Source organism: Perna viridis, chromosome 2, assembly GCF_037379345.1.
Source record: "Perna viridis isolate PV_CMFRI_1.1 ecotype Kerala chromosome 2, ASM3737934v1, whole genome shotgun sequence".
Classification (NCBI taxonomy): domain Eukaryota; kingdom Metazoa; phylum Mollusca; class Bivalvia; order Mytilida; family Mytilidae; genus Perna; species Perna viridis.
This window is the reverse complement of record NC_142446.1, coordinates 53,868,776-53,882,219: the sequence shown is the minus strand read 5'-3', so window position 1 is coordinate 53,882,219 and position 13,444 is coordinate 53,868,776. Positions and strand designations below refer to the sequence as shown.

At 31.4% G+C, this 13,444-nt stretch overlaps 1 protein-coding gene across 1 annotated transcript in view; it reads left to right on the top strand.

Annotated features, from left to right (window-relative positions):
- LOC148626033 (isoleucine--tRNA ligase, mitochondrial-like) overlaps positions 1 to 13,444 on the top strand; it is a 29,025-nt gene that overhangs the window by 6,947 nt on the left and 8,634 nt on the right. Inside the window, exons 7-18 of the mRNA XM_088569629.1 lie at positions 327 to 417; positions 1,224 to 1,339; positions 2,400 to 2,566; positions 3,351 to 3,441; positions 4,204 to 4,349; positions 5,020 to 5,180; positions 6,224 to 6,326; positions 7,492 to 7,585; positions 8,495 to 8,600; positions 9,503 to 9,605; positions 10,642 to 10,767; positions 12,434 to 12,559. Of these exons, the coding sequence (XP_088425755.1) occupies positions 327 to 417; positions 1,224 to 1,339; positions 2,400 to 2,566; positions 3,351 to 3,441; positions 4,204 to 4,349; positions 5,020 to 5,180; positions 6,224 to 6,326; positions 7,492 to 7,585; positions 8,495 to 8,600; positions 9,503 to 9,605; positions 10,642 to 10,767; positions 12,434 to 12,559 (1,430 nt within the window). The remainder of the gene's footprint in view (positions 1 to 326; positions 418 to 1,223; positions 1,340 to 2,399; positions 2,567 to 3,350; positions 3,442 to 4,203; positions 4,350 to 5,019; positions 5,181 to 6,223; positions 6,327 to 7,491; positions 7,586 to 8,494; positions 8,601 to 9,502; positions 9,606 to 10,641; positions 10,768 to 12,433; positions 12,560 to 13,444) is intronic.

Below are 13,444 nucleotides of genomic sequence, written 5' to 3'. Positions count from 1 at the left end.
AGTTATCCTATTATTCTCAGTTTCTGCCTTTTAAGTTAAAAAAACTGATATGAAATATCTTTTACAGTGAGTAATATAGTTGACTTAGAGTCATAGAGCTGGTATTTCCTTGATTGAATGACAGAAAGCTATTGAAAGTGTTTAGGTAGTTAACTTAACAATAAACTAGGAGATTTAAACTTTTTATCATTTTTTACTTCAAATCTATTTGTCAGATGTCCAATAGTTTATTTAATAAAGGGCAAGTCCAAAGAGCAACACTGTTCCCTGAAGTAAACTATATTACTTGTTGTAATCCATGTATGTGATTGCTTATTGTATTATAGGGGCTGGCAGAGATGTATATGCTGTGGTCTGGACCACAACACCTTGGACTATACCAGGAAATCAGGCAATATGTGTTGGCCCAGATCTAAGGTGAGTCAATGCAATATGTGGTGGACCAGATCTAAGGTGAGTTAGTGAAATATCTTTTTTTTGCTGTTTTACCTTATGATAGCAGCTACTGCTTGCATAAGTTTGATTCAAAGAAGGGATTATGTCCAAATGTGGAACTTGATAATTATTAGATTGAAATAAAATAATTGATGAGTATGACTGGTTTTACTTCAGACAACACTACAACCTTGCATGGAAATTAAGATTTATTTCTTTGCTTTGAAAACTTAAAAGGTAGAAATATCAGACAGGCATACTTCATTTTTCATATACATAATATAATTGATATAATCTATCTTAATAATGGAATTTTAATTTTTATTTTATGTTAGTGTATTTTTACTCCAACTATAATGAGTCGGTGGTAAATTGGAATCACCTTGTCTGTCTGTTGTTGCAAATATCTCTTAATGGATGGATTGATTACAAATTTTATATGTAGGTTTACATGTGATAGGGCATATGCTGTAAGCATTTTTTGTTGGTGTCCAGTATCAAATTTCTGATTTATGGGACTTTTCTTCTCTATGAGGGAATGAAAGAGAAAATTTTCATCACAAAAATCTTGACTCCCAAAGGATGAAATGATGTTAAATTTTGTGTGTAGCTTTTACATAGGTGATGCATACGTTGTATGTGATTTTTGTTGCAGTCCTGAATTATCTTGTATGAGTTGGGTATACATAGCATGACCATGTTTTATATTTTGCTTCATGTTGAAATATTCAACAAAAATAGAAATAAATTCAAAGTTATAGCCTGTGTTTTACGTGTCATTTTCTCAGGTATGCCTGTCTTGAGGACCCTGATACCAGTGACATATATATCTGTGAGAAGTCTTTTATTGCAAAGCTGTTTAAATTGACTGGAAAAACTCTCAGAGTTATTAATGATTTCCCAGGTATGGAATATTTCTCTGCCTATCTGTTCACCTTGTTATCTGTCAGGAAAAAGGAAAAAAAATGAAAGATCAAAATTTAGTTGTTAAAACATGTGTTGCAAATTGTAAAAAAGTCAATACATGCCTTATGATAGCTTAATGGAAATGTAGCTACAGTACTTCCTCATATTTACAAAATGATTTTAAAAAATTATAGGTCCTCATTAAAAAAAGTTCCTGGATTCACATCCAACATTTTCAAATATATGAGCATGGCAAATTTTACTTTTTATCAATTTACCAGAAAAATGCTGTCAGTTTGAAAGAAATTGACCTAAATTGTGAAAAAAAAATCAAATAGAATTTTTCAGGGAGGTGAAAAAATTGGGTCGGGACGGGATGAGAATCTAGGATATTTTTTTTATTTTGGCCATAGAGCTCCACATCTATCACTTATGCATCTCATGTTGTATAGTGTAAATATTTCTAACATGAAAGTTTGGTATTAGTACAATGATGTACTGTACAGCCGAAAATTTGAGGCAGTTTTATTTTTTTGCGGTAGGACATGTATCAATGCAAGAATAAAGCTTAATCAGTTCTATATTTTGTGCCAATATTTGACTGAATATTTCATACAGTTTGACAAACAATCAGGAATTGAGGACTGCATGCAAGTAGATTGATTAAGTTTCCCAGTTTACAGTATGTTATCGTAGAGTTGCAGTTACATTTCATCTGTACAAGATTTGTTCAGAGTATGGTAAAAATACTGATTGAAATTTTTTTTAGTTTGACTGTCCAAAATTGTACATTTGCAAAAATCTGTTCATGACTGCAAAAACTGTCTATAAATCAGATTGTCATAAGTGATGATTTATTAGTCGTGTTTTATCAAATACTTGATTTTTATAAAGATAAGCACTTGAAATTACACAAATTGTCAAGTAAAATGAAAATTCAAACACTTTCTGAAAAATTTGTTTGAAATAATTTCACTTAGCGATGATTTGTGTAATAGTTGTTTTTAAACTGTTGGACATGCAAGTGTTTTTTTTTAAGTTTTAAATGTGTCTTTCAGGGACTGCTTTGGAGAGAGCAATGTACAAACATCCTTTGTCAGGTGAAGTGTTACCATTTTTAATGGGAAGTCATGTGACAAGTGAGAAAGGTACTGGATTGGTCCACACAGCACCTGCACATGGTCATGAGGATTTTCAAATAGCAAAAAATCATCAACTGAAAGTGGTAGGAGTATTTCTTTTTGTTATACCCCTGCTATAGTGTATGAGGCACATAGTTTTATTCAATCCTTGATTACAAAAGAATTACATCATGAACTTGTATTTACTTAGTATAACATCCAATTAGAAACCTCAATACATTTGTTTATCCTTAGTATTTTCCAGTGGACTTGTTTAAAAGAAAAACATCTAGGAACATTTTTGGAAAAAAATAGTTACCATGGAAACATGAATAATTTGATTTACCTTTCCCTTTTGCAGTTTTATAGGTTTATCATTAAAATATGTTACTTCTGAATGTTGTAAATAAATCATTTCCCAGGGAAAGAAGGTAAAAGCCAACTTTTACTTACCTGGGTAATTGGAAAATGATTCCTATAACAATGAATAATTGGTCATAAAGCTGATTATTAACAGAAGAAATAATTAATTTCACTCTTTCAAATTAACAAATAAGAATTGGAAAAAAATTATATCAATTTTTAAATTAAATGTCTTTACCCTCATTTCAGTGTGTTTCTCTTGAGGGTAAAGCCCAAACTTTAAAATACCGGTACTTGTGGAAGGTTTTTCAGTTTTATTTAAAACTTGTATTCCTTGAAATATAAAATATTATATTTCTCCACTGTGTATTTTCTTCACTGATTCAAGACAGCTTTTATAATCATTCCACTTTTTTTCTCATAGAGATTTGTGACTTAAATTCCCATCAAGATGGATTTTTTTTTTGTCGCATTGAAATTGTTTTTTTTTTTCATACATGATATACTCATTTTATAATTTTAAAGATCAGCGTTGTGGATGACAGAGGAAGATTTGATTGGCATGCTGGCAAAGAACTTGAGGGCAAAACTATAGGAATTGATGCTGAAAATAAAGGTTAGGATTAAAATGATTTAAAAACCTAGGTTCAAAATTCATTTAAACTGGTACGAAAGGACTTTAATAAATATCTGGTTTGAACAGGGTTTTGGTTTATAGGTTTGGTTTTGACAGGTTTCACTGTAGTTTTGGAAGATTTTTACTGCATATCTCTATATTGTCTCTTGTTAAAGCTGCAAGTAAGTACCAGTCCATATAATATCCAGGCACTGATTATGGTAGAGGTGATTCATGGTGTAGAAAACCCCACTGAACAAACAATGCTGTTTTGGTTTACAAATGCTGTATTTTTATGTAACAATAGTCCTTTCTGTATTCACATCTGAGAAAATCATATATTCATCTACTAATATCAACCCAATCAAAAATAATCAAGAACTATAACTCTTGTAAAGTGCCAATTTCATACAAAATTTATATAATTTTTATTGTGAAAGTGCAATAACCGAATGATGAAGTAAGACTGGTTATATAGTCAGTAATTGTTTCTGAATAAGAAATGTAAATAAATTCCATTGGTTTTTGATGTGCATAAATCATCTCCTGTCTGATTTTTATAAAGACTGCTACTTAATGAATTTATATCCATTGTTTATTTAGTAAAACTGGAAAATGCCTTTGGCTATTCAAGCTCAACAAGATCAAATCATTTTCATAATTCACAGTTAGTTCACATTGCATGTAATTTAATTCATGTGATCTTAAATTATAGAAACGACCTTCAACACTGCAAATCTTACATAATGATTTATTTTGTAGTGATAGAAATTCTTGGTAGTAATGTGATTGGTGTAGAAGATTTTGTACATAAATACCCATATGATTGGAGAACAAAGAAACCAGTGATAATCAGAGCTAGTAAACAATGGTTTGTTAATACCAACAAACTAAAAGATAAGGCTATTGTAAGTGTTGTTTAACTGAGAATAATTCAGGCGAAAAAACAAATTTTAGTGGTTGATTTAGAAATTCTGAAAATTGTGGTCACTGACTGGCCAAAGGGGACCACTCCAGTGATGCTGAGTGTTTTCTTAATTATCAATCTAATTTTCAAGCATAAGTAGGGGCCCATCCTTACTTCCCTTGGATCAGCCTGCTTATGATTTTTATGGTAGATGGATGAAAAAAACATAGTGTATGTCATGGAATCAAGCAAGTCTGTTTTTTTTCTGGCAGTTTATAAAATTCACCCAGTCTGTATCTCCAGACATTTTGTAAGCACAACTGCTTCTAAACTGCTGGATAGATTTTAAAATGACAATTATAAGAATGTTATACACCTTAATCATGTATATACTAAAACAATTTAAAGTCTTATGCTAGCAAAGGGGGATAATTCTACTGAAGGATTTAACATCATAAAAGTCCAAGTGAAAATGGGAGGTATTCCTTCCTTAGGCTTGTTTATGAGACATTTTGTATTTCTAGTTTAAATTTCAACAAGATAATCTACAAAGTTTTAGGGATGAATTTAAAAAACATAATGCTTTATTTTAATGGCTTCATGGTTTATAAATGTAAACTGCTACAAAGATACCATATACAGAGTTAAAAAAAATGTTTATCTTTTCACAGGATTGTCTTCAAGAGGTAGACATTCATCCCAAGACATCAGGACATTCCATGTTATCACAGTTACAGACCAGAACATATTGGTGTATTTCAAGACAGAGAGTCTGGGGATTACCAATACCAGTGTTCTATCATAAACAGACAAATCAACCTCTAGTCAATAGGTTAGTTATTTTTTCTCATGATTACAATCCAAAATGTTACTAATAGGATAATTAATTGGAATGAGTGAATAACCAAAATATGATCACGAGTGCCAAAGAACACCTAGATTTAACATGAGGGTGGAACTAATGTTCCGAATATGAGTTAAATCTCAATGCATTCTTGGCACAAGTGATTATGTCGTGGTTATTCATGACAACCAATTGATCATCCTATTTGTTTTATAGATTTTCTTCCTTATTTGTTGCTATTTTCAAAATAAAGTTCAAGTTTTGTAAATGGCAGATTGATATACATGTTGTGATGTTTTGTGACTTTTTGGCAGGAGATTTCCAAGTGTGAAATTACCAAATTTATTTCAGTGTGAATTATTGAAAATTTTTACACAGGGAACATTTGGTAAATCACTCCTATCTATATAATAATTATGTATCTCTTGTCAGTGAGTATAGGAGATATTTTCCCCAATCTATCATGAATAATAGTACATACATAGGTACTCAATCTTTAAGTAACAAGCCAGTATACATTGATTAATAATCTCAGGATTCTAATCTAAGAAATTATGACAGATGTATACCAAAGTCCTGTTACAAAAAGAACCTCAATTTGAGATTTTCTTTATTTCCTTCCTCAACTCAAATTCCAACCAATGAAATCACTTGAAATTGAAGATTTGAGGAAAAACTCAAGAATTTGAGGAAAATCTCAATTTCAGATTTTTTATGAAACCCAGAAATCTTATATTTAAGTTGATGTATGTATGAAATTAAAATCCATAAGATTTTTAAGATAAATTGTTTTGTTGTGCCCACAAAACTGAATATTTATACAAGAACTAACCAGACTTCAACCTGGAACTGTCAATTTTAGTTTGTGCCCACAATACTAAACATCCATACAAGACAAAAACTAGACATACTTCAGTCTGGAACTTTCAATTTTATTTTTGGCCCACAATACCACACATCTAAAGAAAAACTAGACACACTTTAATCTGGAACTTTCCATTTTATGTTTTATTTTGGATGATTTACTTCAGAACGACAATAGATCATTTAAAATCCCTAGTATCAGAACATGGTAGTGATTGTTGGTGGAACCTATCAGAGGACCAGCTCCTTCCAGCTGATATGTTGGCAAAGGTAAAATTTGGACATCACTCTAATTCTTAAGGATTACACCCCACTTATAAGAGTGAGTGGGGGTATATTGCAATCACATTGTTTGTCTGTTAGTCCGTCTATTACACTTTCCTGTAACAGATTTCTCAGCTTCTACTGTGGGGAATGCTTAAGTATTTGGTACTGTAAATGTATTAATTTTCGTGATGTACACAGTTTCGCTATTTTTGCAATGAACATAAAAGCGCGAAAATTAGTACCTGCAAAATTGATTTTTAACATTATATAAGGCTAACCAATTTTGAATCAACAAAAAATGATACCCCGAATATATCCACTTTACAGAATCCACGAAAATTAATACATTTACAGTATATATATGGCTTTTGCTTGATGACTTACACCATGTATCCTCTTTCCAGGTTCTTCACTTTCTTCATTTACTTCCTGTTTGCTGTAACTTAATTTGACAGAAATGTTTGAGTGAGGGCACTCTTAGCATTACTTAGCATGCAACTTTTTGTCATTACCTTGTTCTGAATTAAGAGTTCAATACAGAAAATAAATAACCATGAAATGCTTGTTGTTGCTTTATTAATGTCTTGAGATAGGTTTTCTGGTTCAACTAAAAACTTGTTTTCTTCAATATTACTTCATCCAGACCAAAGGTATTGATATATGCCAGTTAGTATTACCGTTCACTTCTGTCTTCTGTATTGTCTTTGTTGTCATCTGTCATGATGATATTTCAAAAAGATCTGAAACTTTAGTTTTACATGCAATTGCAAAAAGAAAAACAGAAAAGAAAACTTAACATGAATTTTTAAAAGGTTGGTTTTATTTTAGATTTAAGGAGGTAGACCTAGGGTAAGGGACATAACTTATGGAATCAGTGTTATGTTTGTATTATATTCAATTTCACCAAAGGCTCTCAAGCATTTGTTTGAAGCAGAATAAATTGAATCCAAGTTAATTAGATGCTTACATAAGATTAATGTAAAATGCTGAATACAAATGTTCTAATGATTTGTAAGAGTTATGTCCCTTACCCTAGGTCTCCTCCTTAAAGAATCTTTAATAATTATATATTCAAGTAGCTAAAATAAAATCAAAGGGTTCGACAAACAGAAGCCAATATGGGATGAAATGATACTGATGGCATTTATTATCTAGAATTTGATTTCAGATGGGGTTAGGAAATGCCTCAGATTATGTGAAAGGTGAAGATATATTGGATATTTGGTTTGATAGTGGAATATCGTGGGCTGCTGTCTTGCCAGGTGTGTATGATTTTAATTAGGTGTTTGGTAATTTTTTTTTTCCTGATAAAAGGGTTTTTTTTTAATATCAATGAAACCAATCCCTATAAACTCAAAAACCTGTCATTTTTAAAATCCCTCTTTATATGTTTAAATGTATGTTTAAAGGTTTCCTTGTCATTCTTTGAAGAGCAATGGGTGACCTTTGGTTGACATTTTCATCCCAGTGAGGTTGTTGTCTCTTTGACGTTTTCACCATACCTATTCAGGTTATATTAACTTGAATTAACAGAATACCTGTCTAAGTTGAATAAAATTTACAGTCCAAAAGTGATTCTATTTACGACTGTATTGTAATTATCTACTTTAACCTGCATAGGAGACATTGTTACACTTATTTTAAAACTTCTAAACAAGTTTTAGTTAGCAATCCAGCTAAGAATCATGCAAAATTTGATACATGGTTGGAAAGCCTACATATTTTTATTTTTGATATTTTGTTTAAAATGCTTTAGTAAACAGATATTTATATTTGGTTTTTCATATAATATGTGCTCATTGGAGATGAAAATTATATAGAATGCACTGTAATTTCAAAATTAAGGGAGATAACTATGTAAATGACACTAAAATACAATAGAATCTACTGGATTTTCAATGTTGATTATCCCCTAAGAGCAGACAGATTGGAATGAATAAATACACATTTCATAATTTACACCCATAAAACAACTTAACTGCAAAAATAAAAATATGTAGCCTTTCTTGGGGTGTATCATATTTTTCAGATTTTGCATAATTCTTACAAAGACAGGTACTTAAATGTTTTGTAAGTAAACTTTATTATTATTATTATTTTTTTTATGAATTATCAAAGCCCGACTTGTGAAAGTGTATGACCAGTGTTGTTGCTGTCAATTTATATTACAGAGGGACAGAGAGCAGATGTATACATGGAAGGAATTGACCAGTTTGGTGGATGGTTTCAGTCCTCTCTACTTACCAGTGTAGCCATAACAGATAATGCTCCTTACAGGTATGGTGTATATCTTTCCATGTGCAGTAAAACCTGTCTTAGGGACTACTTGTATTCATCAATTATACTCAATTGGAACTCCTCAGCCTTTCTTGTTACACAGAAGAAAAACTTTGGAGGCATTAGGTGGAAGATTTGTGCCAAATTTCTTGGAAAGAGTTTTTGTTATTTATTTCTAGTGATATCTCAGTATTCTTGCACCACCTGGTGGATAGAACTACTTTGGTTTGTGTATGACTACATTTTTTTCAAGAAGAAATTATCCTTTCTGCATCAGAGAATATGTTTCTAGTGTAGCAAAATGGACGAGTAGTTCCAATTGCAATTATGCCGTCTAAAAAACTATTATTTAGATATTTCAATGTGTAGCATGTTCAGATGTTAAGTTTTGTAGCCATAGTTTTTTTTGGTAAACATGCAGATCATGATGTGAACTTCAAAAATATATACCATTTTTTCCATTCTGAATGAAAATGACAAGTGTGGTGTACGGGTCACATACATATTTTTGTTTACATTTAAAAGTATTTAGTTGTTCTATTCATGTCTATTGCAGTGTGGACTCACAACTATCAAAATTTGTGCTATTACTGTGAAAGTACTTATATTCATGGGGAACCAATTTTTATGGATTTCGTGGTTGACTCAAACCACAAAATTAAATTCCATATGAAATACATATTTTCAGTTTACTTGTACTGTGGAAAATGTCAAACCACGAATTAAAGAATCCACAGACCAATGATGTTGCTGCAATCCACAAAAAATGATATCTACAAATAAATGTACTTTTACAGTAATTAAAAACTGTACAGGATATTTATCTCAGACTTAGATATTGCATCATTACATTTGAACATTCCATTCAGTACAGTAATTGAATTAGTTTTGTTGTACCATAGGTCTCTTGTTGCTCATGGATTTGCTGTAGATGAAGATGGTAGAAAAATGTCCAAATCTATTGGGAATGTTGTAAACCCTGAGGTTGTTATAGCAGGTGGAAAGGTAATCTATACCTCTTTTAAATTCCTAATTATTTATCAGCAATTTAATAGCTTTTTCCATTGTTATTACAGCCTGACATTTTCTATCTCAGGCTATTGCCATGATACAAAAAAATTGCGGCAAATTCGAATGACAACATAATGTCAGATTGAATGTGACATCATCTATAAACAAAATAATTTCTGTTCTGAACTTCTCAACTATACATTACATCTCAAGCTCAATTTAGTATTTTCTATTTTGACTTCAAAACTGTTGTTATTTTGTAATTTTAAGTTGCAAAAGCTTTTGACTGTTTTAAACATCTGTGATGAGCTGCATGCCATGTGAAAGGTGATAATCAACTCTGAGTTTTATGCCAGAAAGGAATGTGCTTTTATACTTTAAGTACTTTTTAAAACAATATCATATGCATATCTTAAATACTGAGTGTAAGAATTCTATGACAAACTGAAACAAAACAAAAAATGTATATGTTTCCTACGTTAGCATAGCTACCTGTTCTCTTATTATAAGTTTAAGGAGTTCTGGTGTAGAATTGTCATGTTTGAAGAAAGAATATGACCATTATGATAATTAAGACTTTTTTATTCAAATCTGAGACAATGTTAATTTTGCCCAAAAAATGTGAGGTAAAAAGTGAAATGTATAATCCTTAAGTTTTAAGTGGCTGACTTTATAAAAATCAGACAGGAGGCAATTCATGCAAATTACAGACCTCTTAAGGAGGTAGACCTAGGGTAAGGGACATAACTCTTGAAATTAGTAATATGTTTGAACCATATTCAATTTCACCAAAGCCTTTCAAGCTTTCCTTTGAAATAGAATGAAATCAGTCCAAGTTACTTTGATGCTTACATGAGATTGTTGTAAAATGGTGAATACAAACATTCCAATGATTTGTAAGAGTTGTGTCCCTTACCCTAGGTCTACCTATTTAACCAGTCGTTGTCATTCTGTTGTTGTAATTTTGAGACATGAATTATGTAGAAAAATATGTTAAAAAATATACCTATTTGATGTCTCATTTATATAGGATAAAAATAAAGATCCATCTTATGGTGCTGATGTTCTGAGATTATGGTCAGCTGAAGCACATTTAGATCCTACAGTAATGATTGGTCCAAATGTTTTAGAAAAGTGCAATCAAGAAATCTTCAAGGTATGGCATTAATGTATCATATTGCTTTATGACATAGATACATTTATTGAAATTTCAAATGAATTGATGAGTGATTATCATAATTGGCAAACCATGCGTAAAAAGATGGCAGATATGTTTTGACTTATTCATATATATTAATATGCTATGTGTCTTTGAAGAAAATTGTTGACACTAGCTTCTAAGATTGATAGAAAGTTAATCCGAAGATGAGAGAAGCTTTGTGTCTGTGAAGAAAATGGTTAACACTAGCTTCTAAGATTGATAGAAAGTTAATCCAAAGATGAGAGAAGCATTCATTATTTATTATTCCCTCACCAACTATGTTGTGACCATGACACTACTGCCAACATAGTTTAACAAAATTTCTTGACAAATAGATGAAGAGAATGCTTAGGTTCCAGAAATGAGAAGGGGTCATTTGATCACAAAATTATTATAATGGTGTTTATTGATGTTTCCTTAGTGCATAGATATGTAAATATTCTTTGTTTTCTGTTAAAGTAAATGAGCCATTGAATGAAAGAGGCACACTAATTTGTCATAAGTTTTCTAACACTTTAATAATGGACCTTGTAGGAAAGACTAGATTATTTTCTAGGAAGTGCAAATATTCTGGTAAATATAAGTATCAGTAATTTGGTTAGGGGATCTTATTTTTGGAGTTAAACTGACGAACATTTTTTGGGCTAATGCTGGAGCATTTGGATTTATGTAATGGAATACTAATGCTATCATTTGTCTATCTTCCAATTTTTTGCATCCTTTTAAAACTCTTGCATCATCATCAAGCACTGGTTTTTTATCACTTCATACGGGCTTAGTCCTTATGAAAACATTGCAATCGTTACAATGGGACTAACTAGCTAGCAAAGCTGGTAAATGTGATAGATATGTCAAAAGTATACCTGATGATCAGTCTGTAACATGACCTAACATGCCACTAACATTCCCGGGAATTCTCTTTTATCACATGGGCTCAGCAGGATAACTTGTCATATTCACAACACTGACTTTATTAAGCTTATAAAAACCTTTTTCTAGTATTTAAGGTACCATTTAAGACTTTTCTTACCAGGGGTTCAAATCTACTTACGAGATTGGAAGGTCTGACTTTTTTGCATCCTTAATGAAAGGTCCTCTAAAAGAAAGTGCAAAGTTGTCATTAAGAGTAAATATAAATGAAGTAGGACTGTAGGTAAATGATATTTTATAGGTCTTTAGTAAGGGACATAACTCTTGAAATCAGTGATATGTTTGTATCATAGTCAATTTCACCAAAGCCTATCAAGCTTACATTTGAAACAGAATGAAATTAGTCCAAGTTAATTTGATGCTTACCAGAGTTAGAAATAGTAGCCTGCCCGCCAGCACAAGACCGTTATTAATTTGCACGACTGGCTAATTATAGCAAAAATTTATAGAGTCATATAGTAAATATATTGAAAAATTGTTCTCAGGACCAGCTAGAATTTGGGTGAGTTTCCTACGCTGGTCTTGCATCAGAAATTGAACATCTGGGACCTTGGACCAATGCTTATTTGAACTGCTGCCTTCCATAACTTTTATCACAAGAGGATGCCATGTTTATGTTGCTCTGTTTCACTTAAGTTTAACAAAAGAATCATTCCAGTAGTACACATAACACTTATCTGATGTTTTACAGATCCGGAAGGTCCTGAGGTATTTGCTGGGTAACCTTCATGATTTTGATAACCTTGCAATTTCTACAGAACAGTTATGGCCACAAGATAGATATATGTTACACCTACTGTATATATTCAGGAAACAGGTAAATGGTTATCCTGTTTCTTTGTGTTAATTACATAAGGAGTATTGGAAGTTACAAACAGTTGTAGTTGATTCTTTTTGCATGTAGATACCTTTGTGTGATTTGATTGCTGTTTAGACTGAGATCAAAGGATAAGGATATCATTATAATTGTATTCTTATACTGCTTGTTTGTATAGTCCTTGTGTTTAGTACTTCTCCGTCTAAGAATCAGGCAAAATGTGTATAAGGTGTGGCACATGAAGAAAAAATACACAGATATTTTATTGCATAATCGAAGTATTTATACCTCATAACCTCAAAAAATTACTGTAAAAGTTTTTGAAAAGTTAGCCTTTTTAAGATATTGATCAAATTTAGTTGAAATACACTATGGAAAAATGGTGGGAAAATTTTCCCGAACTTTTTCCTTATATAAAATATCTACGTCATCACCGATGCATCAGGATAAATTTAAATAGCTGTTCCACTCTTTCTAGATGTGTTGAATGTATTTGAGGCAAAAAAAAACCAAATTGAGAAATATGATGTGCCACCCGTTGTCTGATTCTTACACAGAATTTTTAAAACAGTTCTGAATTGTATATTGCTACTGTTAGACTCTCATTGATTTGATGGCTTCAGTGTGAAAACACAAAAATAACCAATCATCAAATATTGCTAATTTCAATATTTCATAGAGGAACATTTCATCAGAACAATACATCTGAAGATCTAAATCCAAAAATAAATTGTATGCAGGTAGTAATCAAGACCAAAAATTTTGAAATACCTGGTAGGAAGCCAAATCTAGCACTGAGATATTCTACCATTCCACAAGGGGTTTTGAATTTTGTGATACTGCAAATTTTGGTAAGAAATAGTGTTTGGTATTTACAGTTTGATA